A 13,069-nucleotide genomic window follows, 5' to 3' on the forward strand; every position below is an offset into this window, starting at 1 on the left:
ACTGAATTCGTACTTGAAAAATATTTACAGATTCAAATAATTTTGGTTTGAATGTGAAACCTGACCTTGCTAGCTGGCTCAGTTGGTTCTTCACTCTTTGTAGTCTCTCCAGTAGCTTCTGGGGGGGAAAAAGGGAGTAGGCGGGGGGACGTTTAGGTTAGTATATCTTTAAACACCATACAAGTATTTATATATCCAGGGAATGCCCATATAATCTGTCAAAATAGTCTCATGCAAATGATCACTTGCTTAACTGTGCCATTTTAAGATTTATAGTTTCAATTCTTCTGAAGGCAATTTTCAAAGTGATAGAAAATACTGGGACACGTCTTCATTTACTGGACATGGAGAACACTACACTGGTGGTGCATACATGTAGCAACGGGAATTACAAACCAAGTTTATTCAGAAAATAGTTTTTAATAGCCATAGGACTTTGCACATGAAAAAATGCCATTACCTGAGGAGCTCACAGCATGCTGTAGTCACTATGGCCCTGTCCATATAACAAGCATATTTTTGTAATCAGGTTGTTGACAATCAGCCGACCTGGTTACAAACACCTCTGAGTTGTGCCCACACAAGATATCACTCATGTTTCTATCTCCTCCCCTATGAAGCTGCCTGTGTTTATATCAGTGCATTCTGCGAAAAGTATGTGCAGCTCTCTCATGACGTTTCAGAAGACGACACAGTGCCCAGAAAAATGCAGACAGAGCAACAGCATAACATACAGGGAAGTGGTCCCGACCACAAAGTTGTAAGGGACCAACCAAATCTGTGATGCAGGCATAGTAAAAGGGGGCTCATCTATATTACAAAAATACGTCTTCCTGTAACTACTTCAGCAACCCTGAGCCACCATCAGCAGCTGGCAAGGGCAAAACGCTATTAGGTACATAGTAACAGAGTATTAACCATGTTTTGTGTGAATAAACCCTATTTAGAACCAAGCACGACAGTAACTGGTTAGAACCCCAGTTATAAGAAATAATGTAACCAGGGCCTATTTTAGCTAATTTTTCATAGGTAAATTGATGCACCAAGATTAAATGAGTTGGTGGGAGAGTTGGGAATAAATATAGGAATGCTCACACCTTTGCTCTAATCACTTGTAAATAAATAACATGCTCCATTCCGTGCTACAAATGAAAAGTGCTACATAAGAGGTAAGTAGTATACACCCTGAAGATGTACATTTTCTCATTACAGTCTTTCCCTAGCCCCCGCCTGCAAAAGAAGTGCTTGCATATTTTTCTCCATGAACCTACCTGAAGCATTTTCCTTCTTGGTACTCTCAGCTGTCTTCACTTCCACAGTGTTCTTGGCCTCAAGATTTTCTATGTGAAAATATTCTCATTTTAGTTTGCAAATATTGACAGGTTTATGACAGTAGTGAAAAACTGTTTAAACTGCAATTTACCTTTGTTGGCTACAGATTCCATAGACTGATTTGATTCCACCTCCAGAGTAGAAGTCAGTGTAATTGACTCTACAAGAACAATTTTAAAGGAGCCATCAGATCAACAGTAATTTTATATAACTTAATACAACATTTTAGATAGTGTATCACTACAAACTTACCTTGCACAGCTACAGGTTTACTAATTTCTTTGGCCTCATCGTCTCCAGCTTTCTTAGGTTCTGTGGTCTTCCTAGCCTCTACAGCCTGTTTAGATTCTGTGGTCTTAGCCTCTACAGTCCGCTTCGGTTCTGTGACTTTCTTAGGTTTTGCATCCTTCTTTTTGGATTCTGGAGACTTCTTAGGATCAATACGCTTCTTTTCATTAGGTTTTGCTGTGTTGGGAAAGGAAGAGCAAAGCATTCATTATTTCAGCATATTTAAATTACCTAGTTTGCAAACAGAAATATATAACACAATTCCTGTTAGATGGATGTCTTAGGCCTTAGGGATCATCTCCAGCTCAACTTAAACATATTCGTGATTATCCGACCCCTCCTCCCACAAAACAAAAACCACCCACACTATTTTCTCATTCTTTCTGGAACAGGACAGAACTATTTATTTAAACTCGATTTTTTTTTTTTTTTGCTTACTTATGGACACAAGATGGATATTTGTAGGATAGATGTAATAATTGTTTCCGAGCCCTAAAAGCTGCCGTCTACTATAAGTAACAGGTAAGATGTACCAGGAGGGGTGGGGGCGGAGAGATGGTCTCCTGACCTGACTCAGACACTGGTCAAAGTGAGTACTCCATCTTTAACAGTCTGAGCTTAATTTCCCTGTTCTTCCATGCCCTAGACTTGACAGCTAGGCAGAAATTGCACTTCTGGGAGACATGCGACTATGCCACGCAATGGACACATTTAGTGTGGCCATCACTCACAGGTACAGCCTCTTGACAGGAGAGACCGCATTTGAAGCCTGGCAAGCCAGACATTCCCTGCCAGGAAGACAAGGCTCCGCAAGGAGAAAAAAAATTATCCACTTACTAAATAACCTAGAACCACTACTAATGACTAACTGCAGTAACTAATCTTTAAATTAATACAAAACAGCTGAGGTATGCTCAAGGCAGACAAACTAGAACTCTATCTCAGGCCAAGGCTATGGAGAAGGAACTGTGGGCAGTTCATCTGCGCATCCCTACATAGCCTTGATGTGCATCATGAGGAGGCATAGGGCACATGCGTGGGCCAAATGGGCTCAGGCAGTGGAAAAAACTCTGCTCAAAGGCTTGAGAGGTGTATGCGCACCTGAACTGGCACGGCCATAGGGACACCACTCAAAGAACTGGTCTCTCTATGTTTTTACAATACCAAGCACACAGAAGATTTTCAGTAAATTACTAACCACCATTTTCTGAGGATAAAGGCAACTCAATAAGCATGCTCTTCCATTAATTATAGGCATTTTATTCAGAAATATGCCAATTCCTGGCAGTGAGGGATGTTACTCTTGCCTCAGTTCAGCATCAGAACCTAGAATTTTAGGTGTCTAGTCTTCTCGAATAAGCACAGTTGGTGATGAGAAGACAAGACCTCTTAGAACAGCATTTCCCAAACTGTGGGAGGGCAGGGCAGCAGCAGAATGCCCTAGACTAATCTGGGGAAATGGGGTAGAAAAGAGCTATGGGAATCGCTCAATGACCCTGGTTTCACTCTAGCTTCCCATTACAAATATGCTGGTGTAGGTATAACGGCCCACTTCTTGAAACCCACGTTCCCTCTCTGCTCCCGTAGGCAACGATTATATGCCTTCTGCAAACAGCACCTAAGTACTGGTGCCATCATAAAACAACTGCTGCCAACAACAGGCTGGAGCCCAATGCAAGGGAACATAAGGGAGTCAGGCAGCTTGCCTATCAAACAATCTATTACAATGACAACAAGGAGTCCGGTGGCACCTTAAGGACTAACACCACATTTATCAGAGCATAAACTTTCATGGGTAAAAAAACCACTTCTTCAGAGGCATCTGAAGTGGTTTCAGGTTGCATCTGAAGAAGTGGTTTTTTACCCACGAAAGCTTATGCCCAAATAAATCTGTTAGTCTTTAAGGTGCCACCGGACTCCTCGTTGTTTTTGTGGATACAGACTAACATGGCTACCCCTGATACTTGACATCTATTACAATGGGGACTCCAGAGGGGAAAAAGCTGGGACTCTTTGCCTCAGAACCTAAAGCACTTCTGTTTTATAAGGAAAAGAATTTCTGCATGTTTTCACTGAAAGTGAAAATTCTCATTTGCCTTACCTGAAGTGGTTGAAGTTTTCTTAGTTTTACTATCTGTTTGCACCGCCAGTTTCTTTGTTACTTCATGTTTACCTAAGTAAAATAATTGTAACGTAAGAACTCAGTATAAGCAGGGGTGCTGGAACTGGGCCTGGCTTGAAGTAGTAACAACCACCAAATACACCGGACCCTCACTAGAACGCGGGATTTGGAATCCATGTGCAGTACTGCGTTAACGTGGGGACTGCGTTATAGCGGGGACCACGTTAAAATGAATTCCAATTAAAGTAATTAAATTTGGGATTCATGGCCGTGACCACGTCATATGCGAATCTGCGCAATACAGACAGACGTGTGTTCTAGTGAGGGTTCAGTGTACATAGTTTCTGCTTTCAGCACTCCCACTATAAAAACTGTTCCAGCACCCTTGAATATAAGTGGATATTATTACACCAATTTCAATCCTAAAGGAATCCCAAACACATTACAAAATGGTATACAATTCATAGGAATCACTTCATCCATGACTGAAATGGAGCCTGCTCTGGAGTAAAAAGAGGCAGCTATTTAACTGCACAGCAACACAACAACAGAGACAAGTGGGCAAGAATACCAACAGCAACCGCAGAGGGAGTTAGACGAGTAAAATACAATTACTAAAATTCAAATTAGGCTAGGACATTGAGGTTCTGTTCTTACAAAAAGGGTATTTTTTAATGATCACAAGTAATCTGAATCTCAATTTTACTTTATCTGAAAAAAACAAAAAAAAAACCAGCCACTAAGGTACTGGATTCAATGACAACACAAGGAGAGTGCCATCAACTGAATCAACAGCAGCACGTATATTTAAACACCTGACTGGTTTCCCATCCAAATACTGACTTGTCCTAATCATGTTTACAGTGGCTTGTGAAAGCTAATGGAATAACAGTACATGGCAGCATGGCTGTTTAGTTACTTTCAAATGTACATTAAAACATATCTAAAACCTACCAGCAAGTTTAACTGCTTTTGTTGCGGTATGTCCGGCTTTTGTTAATTTTCCTGAAGAAACAAGAAAAATGTGTCATTAACAAATCCTAAATCAGAAGACTGTTTTGCTTTAAAAGCATGACAAAGCCTGGTGGCAAAAAGTTATAAAGCCCTATTTTAGCAATGGTCTTCAATCTTTCAATAGGGTGTTAGAACACTGACAGATCAAAGCTAGCATGCACTGGGATCTAGAAGGGAGCATAAGGCACTTGCTGCAGTGCCTCCTGACAGCTGAATAACTGAGCAGCACTGGTATGGATCTTGGAAGCAGCTATTGCTTATGGGGCTGATCCATAGCCTATTAAAGTTAACAGAAAAAAACCCACTGATTTTATATGACCATCAATACCATATTCACATTTTACAGATAAAAGCATACAATTTGTGATCAAGCTACTGGAGCATAGGAGTTAGGGATTTATTTTCTTAAGGGGTGTGTGGTTGTATTGAGAGAGGAAATTTCAAGGATAAACCAATTGTTTTCTAGCCCCCTTCTTGGGCCTGCTTTCAGCCACAACCAGGGTAGGCAAAAGTAAACCCATACTAGCCAAGGAGGAGGAAAGGGAGATATTATCAAAGAGCAACTAGAACTCACCTGCAGAAGTAGCTGGAGTAGCAGATTTAGTCTTCTTAGTAGTAGTACTGTTTCCATCTTTTCTAATATGAGAAAACCAGGATCAGACATGACAGGTGGATTTCGTAAGTTTTTAAAAAACAATTTCACAAATGTAAAAACAACAGAAAGAAAATGAATTTTCAAGAATTACTAGCAAAAGTGTTACTTACTATGCATGCATGTCAACACTTACTTTGTACTCAATGCAGCTTTCTTTATGTTCTGTGGAGCCTTCTTCAGACTTATTTTGACCTGTAGTTTACAGAAAGAATATGAAGTAAAACTTTACTGTGTTCTCTACTTCTTACCTGTTACTACAGACTACATATTTTATGGCTCGGAAAAAATTACTACATTTATCCACAAATATCCATCTTCTGTCCATAAGCAAGCAAAAAACGAAAATAGAAAAAAAAATCAAAGAAATGTAAGAGCTGGAATCAGATACATTTATATTTGTTTTAGACTACTGTTCCTCCATAGATGGAGATCCATACCAATCTTAATTCCCCAAAGAAACCTGTAGCTTTAATCATTCATTTTCTAAAGCTAACTTAAGTACCCAACAACAAAACATTACCCTTTTCTCCAATATCCTGCTTACCTGGCCAGAAGGTGCTTTTGGTTTTTCTGCTACGCTGATTTTCACACGCTTCCCATTTACCAGCACTGGCACTGTCTCACCATACTTCACAGCTGCTATCACTGCCTCTTTGTAGTTCATTTCTAGGAAGGCCTAAAATAAATTGCAAGTTTGTTCTGAATTATTTGCCATACAATTGAAACCTAAGAAATCAAATAATATTTTGTTTTAGGATCTCTGTTCGCACCATGTTCATAGCCATGTACATTTAAGGCACTATAAGCATGGCATATGGATGCCACATATTGATGGGCACCTTAGAATAGCTTACCTCATTTCTAGAGCGAAGCACCAAGAGATCACTAACTTTACCAAATGGCTGAACAATTTTTTTAATATCTTGATCTGAAAAGCCATCATCCGGCAAATCCGATATATGGAGAACTGTGCCACAACTCAAAAGCTTCTCTCTCAACAGCTGTAAATAACAAAACAATTTTCTAAGCCGCACACATTAGAAGAAAAAAGCTTTGAATGAAAATTGTTGCAATTTAAAAACAGATAGACTGGTAAGTTAACTTTTGGCACTTTTGTTTAATACTAGGATTGACTGTAAACCTGCCTTCCCTTCTTTCAAATCCTTGAGGAGGCCATTTAGGGGTCTGGGGCAAAAATTGGGGATTGGTCCTGCTTTGAGCAGGGGGTTGGACTAGATGACCTCCTGAGGTCCCTTCCAACCCTGATATTCTATGATTCTATGTCTAAAATTTTTTAAGTTTACTTGTAAAACATGATGTGGGACCACAGTATAATGTAACTAATATTATGATCTATTTTGAATATTAGGGCTATTAGTTTTTAAAAAGCGTTATAGTTTTAAAATCCTTTTAAGCTGTTTGGTCTTATAATGCACAAGGTGCTTCACAGGTTCACAAATACTACCAACGTCATTTAGTTTCATTTGGATATCATCTATTTAATTTACATTTATCGTATTTACAAAGATACAATGTTCTTTTTGTTGTATACTTTGATGATGGGAAATGACATGCTTCTAGCAGCATGACTGGTTGCATCCATCACAACTAAACAGTGCTAAATAATAATAAATTCTGCAGACACCACCCACTCGTTTATGTATGGTTTAAGGTGCCTATTAACAAATTTATGAGAACAGTCATGTGGTTAAATTATTCAACTGGGACCCAGGAGTTCTGGGCTCAATTCCTATCTTTACCACAGGATTCCCATGTGTGTAAGGGCAAATAATCTAATCACTCAGTGCCTCAGCTCCTTATCTGTAAAACTGAGATAGTACTACTTTGTCTGTCTTGTCTATTTAGATTGTAAGTTGCTCTGGACAAGGTCTCGCTCTTAGAATGTGCATATGCAAGTGCTTAGCACAATGGGGTCCCTCAGTTGGGGCCTCCAGACACTACTGTAATACACATTATTGTTAATAAATACATAAATGAATGAATAAGAACTACGGAATAGATAGTACTGAAACAAGCACCACAGAAATGCATATTAATTGGTCAACACTGCATTGTTCTTATTTCTAAAACCAGAAAAGTGAATTCATGCTAAGAAAGCTGTCAAAGTCAGAGGCCAGAATGACCTATATGCATCTCCTGAATAATGTTCAGCTTTCAACGTATCATGTTGCAGTACTGCTTATCAGACTTGGTAAGTAGTCACTGCTACATTTAGACGACAATTTCTACTATGCAAAGCCAGCAAGCCAGCTGTTTAAAGGGAATAGTTACACCTTTTTCCAAATGATCTCCCTCAAGATGAAAAGTATTAACCAAATTCTCAAAACCACAACTGAAAATACAAAAACACTGACTCTGTTATAAGGAGCAGGACGAGGAGTATTGGTTTCCTTTGCAGCTTTCCCATCAAAATTCATCTCTTTCTTTTCTTGAACACCAGCAGTTTCAGATTTCATTTTAGAAGCAGCTGAGCCAGGCACAGATGATAAATCTTTCTTCAAAGTCTTGTGATGACCTGTAGCACTTAGTGGCTTTTTCATAGGTCCATGCATCTTCCCTACCCCAGAAATCCCTTGTGCAGGCGATGCTTTTCCTATCCCTGAGGACCCTTGTCCAGTTGCTTGAAGTGATTTTTGTTTATTGAACTCTGCAACAAAACTGGCTCCCAAACTTTTTACTACAGCCTCCAAAGCTGCCTTTTTGTCTGAGGAAAAGAAAAACAGTTTTTCTATATAATACATTGTTTATCAGTTTCCCAAGCAGAATCGGAGCTGTAAGAAACTGCTTTATCTAAACAAATCTGATAATTTGCAAAAATGCAAAGGAAAATTATGAAAAAAAGATAGAAAGGAACCTAATGTTTTTAATCTAGCTTGTTTTCCTTTTATCGTTGTATATAATTAAAACTGTAGCAAAAGCAAAAAACTTTACTTTTTACCATTAAAATTGCCTGTTTTATTTCAGCAATACATTCATAGCCTGGACAAAGTAAGTAGACAACAGTGAGTTTCCGTTCCTAAATATGTGCAGTAGCACAAAGCTGCAACGTTTGGATTGCAAACACTGCAGGGGAATTTTTCAGTATACAAACTTTTTTTTTTAAAGTTCCAATTAAAACAAAAATATTTTTTTGTAAAAACTTGTGTAAACAAGGTTTAAGTTTTGGGCCTCAATCACCCCACCACACAGTATATTCCCTTAGCAAGCATAACTCCATTTTCAGAACTAAGTTGCCCACATAGTTGCCCAAAAGAATATGACCTTTTAAGAGCTGTACACACTTTCAAACTGGGTGAAACGAAGTGACAGGCAGAGAAGAGGAAAAGAATAAAAAGTGTCCATGAGTACTTTATATTTCTAAAATCTTCCAGCTAGCATCCTAGAATTTTTTTTAATCCCATCCTGCTCATCATTCCCCAAGCCACCTTTAAAAAAAAAAAAAAAAGACTTTCAAGTGTGAAAGAATTAGTAGAGATTTTAATATAGCTTTCTCTGCTCCTCCCCCTGCACTACCACCAGCCCTCTCCTCTATTTATTGCCCTTGCCAGTGCATCCTCCTGTTCCTCTTTCCTCTCTTCTATACTGCAGTTGCCAGAGCAGCTTTGCAATTATGTTGCGGGAGGGAGGGTTCTTCAACTGCTCTCTGCTCCAATCTCACCTCATTGATCTAAGAGCTAAGCAGGGGTACTGTCAGGGTTCCCTCCCCACTCTCAACTCTAGGGTACAGATGTGGGGACCCGCATGAAAGACCCCCTAAGCTTATTTCTACCAGCTTAGGTTAAAACTTTCCCAACGCACAAATTCTTTGCCCTTGGAGGATATGCCACCACCACCAAGTGATTTAACAAAGTATCAGGGAAAGGACCACTTGGAGTTCCTATTCCCCCAAAATATCCACCGGAGCCCTTACACCCCCTTTCCGGGGGAGGCTTGAGAATATCATCCTAACCAATTTGTTACACAGTGATCACAGACCCAAACCCCCTGGGTCTTAGGACAATAGAGAAATCAGTCAGGTTCTTAAAAGGATTTTATTTAAAAAAAAAGGTAAAAAATCACCTCTGTAAAATCAGGACAGAAAATAACTTTACAGGGTAACAAAAGATTCAAAAACACAGCAGAACTTCCTCTAGGCTTAATTTCAAAGTTACAAAAAACAGAAATAAACCTCCCTCCAGCAAAGGAAAAAGTTCACAAGCAAAACAAAAGATAATATAACATGCCTTGCCTGGCTTTTACTTACAATTTTTGTAATATGAGTGACTTTTAGGATGGTTTATAGGAGAAGGAGTTTTCTGACCTGATGCTTCTCTGCTTCCCAAGAGAACACACAAAACAAAACCTCCTCCCCCGCCAAGATCTGAAAGTATCTTCTTTCCCCATTGGTCCTTTTGGTCAGGTGCCAACCAGGTTATTTGAGCTTCTTAACCCCTTACAGGTAAGGAAGAATTGTAGGCTACCCTTAGCTGTATGGTTATGACAGGTACAATTAACATTCTCTCAGCAGGCAGTGTAATTCCTTCTCCCCATTACTGACACTGCTAGAAGAAGGCAGGCCTAAGATCTTGAGCAGTGAGGAATCTGATGCCCTTCATAGAATCTGCAATAGTTGATAATGTCACCAAAAGCTAAAATGGTACAGGGAGGACATTCCACACTGTTTTAGGTGTTGCTGAGGTTAAAAAAAACAAAAAAAAAAACAAAAAACAAACAAAAAAAAAAACACTTTTCCAGGAGAAAAAGAAAGCTGACATATGGAATTGTTAAAACATGGTTCAGTTCTCATGGCTCAGGAGACACCATCAGCTTACAAAACATCGTAACAGTCTGAAAATTTACCACTTCTATTAACACCTAAAATTATGAAAGGCTTAAAAAAAAAAAAAAACCGACCACTTTCTCCAGCATTATTGCAGGCACTTGACAGCAGTTAGTGAACGGTGAGTTCCACTATTTCCACTATATAATCAAATTGGCAGGTGGGCTCAAGGACAGGTAAAGTTCCTGAAAACTACCAAAGTTTCAGTATGATAGCTTGCCCTTTAATTTCTGTAATATCCATCTCCTTACCTGGAGATCTCGTTGTCCTCCTTGATGCCCATTCATTGCTAGCAGATCTTTGGGGTCGTGGACTACACCTCAGAGGATTTCTAGATCGCTGTGGTGACCTAGACCTGTGTCTAGGGCTAGGACGATGCATCTGCCTTGGACTTCGACTTCTTGGTCTAGCTAGCCTGAAACGGCCAGGGCTCCGGGATCGGGATCGGGACCGGCGAAGCATGTGGCCAGAGCCTGATCCTCTTGAATGCCTAGGACCAGGACTAGCAGAGTTGGAACGTCTTTTTGGGGTCTGATTTTCTTTTCTCTCGCCTTCATTTCTGTGAAACAAATGTAGATGACCAGATTACCCAAAGTAGTTCCTTATCTAATTTGAAAAGGATCAATTCAATTTAAACAACTTGAAACAACTTGTGAAAATAAAACTAAAACTGGAGATAAGAGTAGGTGTGCTTCAAACTCCAGTAACACAAGTTCCTTAATGGAATTTAAGTACTGGGAATTGAGTTGGAGAGGTGACTAGGACAGAGGTGGCAACATCTGAAGAGAGAAAGAGAGGAAACTAAAAAGATAACCCCAAAATTTTGAGCGTAAGAGACAGGGAGGATGGTGGTACTGTCAACAGAAAGAGGAGGAGAAGAGGGTCCATCAGAAAAAATAATTATGTGCTGAAACTGAGTTTCGTGATGGGCAATGCAGGACAATATGCCTGCAAAACAGTCAGATACATGGGAATGAACGAAGACAACATGACAGGATTTAAGTAAATATTAGACAGCTGCAAATAGATGCTACCTACATTTGTGTGAACTGATGCAGACGCCAAAGTATATAGGGAGGAAATAATATAGAACAGAGCCTTGATGGCTAGGGGGAGAAGAAGGATCACATGAGAAGACAATGAAAGCAGTCAGAGGTAGCAGAACCTTGACAGACAGGCCACAAAAGCCAAGGAAGAACAGGATGTCCAGGAGAGACTGATCAGTGGCTAAAAACTGCAAGGTGACTGAAGATTCATAAGTTTCAGAGCAGCAGCCGTGTTAGTCTGTATTCGCAAAAAGAAAAGGAGTACTAGTGGCACCTTAGAGACTAACCAATTTATTTGAGCAAAAGCTTTCGTGAGCTACAGCTCACTTCATCGGATGCATTCAGTGGAAAATACAGTGAGGAGATACACAGATTCATACATACAAGATTCACAGAGGTTCTAAGACCAGAAGGGACCATAATAATCTAGTCTGACTTCCTGCATAACACAAGCAATAGAATTTTACCAGTAATTCCTGTATCAAGCCTAGCAGAAACAGATAAGGAAGTAGCAAACGCAAAATGTGAGGATGACAGGAATAGTGGGAAGACAGGGCAGTGAGAGAGAAAGGTAAAGGAGTTGTCACTGCAGTGTGAGGCTGTGTACTAAATCTCATCTTAGTGGAATTTGAAATTAGAGAAAGGCAACCTGTAAAGTCTTATTACTCATATCTCCATTAAAAAACAAAGTTTTTATATCACATAGACCAATCACAGTAGTTAAGTAAAAACGTAACACTGCCCTATGGATGGAAGATCCAGTAACTGCTGCTGAACTGGGAACCATGCACAAGTAATACTTCCAGGACCTTGAAAAACAGCCAGCAGCTCTGGGTCTGACTGACAGGCTATAATAGCAAGCTATACCCAATTTCTCTCACTGTATTACCTTGATACAGATATTCAGAAAAGCCCCACCCCTCAAAATAAAAATAAAACCTTGCACACCCTTAAGCCTACTTAAAGTCCCTCACCCCAAGCATTGGATCTAATGTTAGAAAAGGTTCCTACCTCTAGGAGCATGACACTCTTCATTCTGTACTGCACTGAGCACGTCAGTACTCAAAAATAATCATTAGCACCAAAAACATCCACTTGAAGTTTTAACAAAATTCTCTCTTCAATGAATGTTTCAAAACTTAGTCAGCCATACGTATTCTCAGACAAAATCATTAATACATTTAAAAAGGTGCCTGTGCACTAGATCTGTTCCAAGTAATTTTTGTGTTCATATTTTCAGCCTTTTAACAAGAAGCTTCCCAGGAGATACAGAATCATAGAAATATGTGGCTGGAAGGGACTTTGAGAGGTCCTCAAGTCCAGCTCTCTGGGCTGATGCTGGACCTAGTAAACCTAGAACATCCCTGATAGGGGGTTCGTCCAACCTGTTTTTAAAAACCTCCAATCATACGGATTCTACAACCTCCTTTGGAAGCCTAATCTAGAGTCTAACTACTCTTACAATTAGAAAGGTTTTCCTAATATCTAACCTAAATCTCACTTACCACAGATTAAGCCTATTACTACTGTCCTACCTTCAGTGGATATGGAGAGCAAATGATCACAGTCCTCTTTATAACAGCTCAACGTATTTAAAGACAGTTTTCAGACTCCCCCTCAGCCTTCTTTTCTCGAGTCTAAACATGCCCAGTTTTTTTAAACTTCCCCCACAAGTCAGGTTTTCTAAAAACCTTTTATCATTTGTTGCTTTCCTCTAACCTCTCTGCAATTTACCCACATCTTTCCTAAAGTGTAGCCCCTAGAACTGGATG

General features: G+C 39.7%; 1 protein-coding gene across 3 annotated transcripts in view; it reads right to left on the bottom strand.

Annotated features, from left to right (window-relative positions):
• ZNF638 (zinc finger protein 638) overlaps positions 1-13,069 on the bottom strand; it is a 64,845-nt gene that overhangs the window by 39,537 nt on the left and 12,239 nt on the right. For all 3 annotated transcript variants that reach the window (XM_074951964.1, XM_074951965.1, XM_074951963.1), the window contains exons 4-15: positions 10,503-10,810; positions 7,787-8,136; positions 6,266-6,412; positions 5,956-6,087; positions 5,545-5,603; positions 5,331-5,392; positions 4,697-4,747; positions 3,722-3,793; positions 1,585-1,797; positions 1,424-1,492; positions 1,272-1,340; positions 66-118 (exon numbers count right to left, since the gene is read on the bottom strand). In XM_074951964.1, the coding sequence (XP_074808065.1) occupies positions 66-118; positions 1,272-1,340; positions 1,424-1,492; positions 1,585-1,797; positions 3,722-3,793; positions 4,697-4,747; positions 5,331-5,392; positions 5,545-5,603; positions 5,956-6,087; positions 6,266-6,412; positions 7,787-8,136; positions 10,503-10,810 (1,585 nt within the window). The remainder of the gene's footprint in view (positions 1-65; positions 119-1,271; positions 1,341-1,423; positions 1,493-1,584; positions 1,798-3,721; positions 3,794-4,696; positions 4,748-5,330; positions 5,393-5,544; positions 5,604-5,955; positions 6,088-6,265; positions 6,413-7,786; positions 8,137-10,502; positions 10,811-13,069) is intronic.

This window comes from Natator depressus, chromosome 4 (genome assembly GCF_965152275.1).
Source record: "Natator depressus isolate rNatDep1 chromosome 4, rNatDep2.hap1, whole genome shotgun sequence".
Lineage (NCBI taxonomy): Eukaryota > Metazoa > Chordata > Testudines > Cheloniidae > Natator > Natator depressus.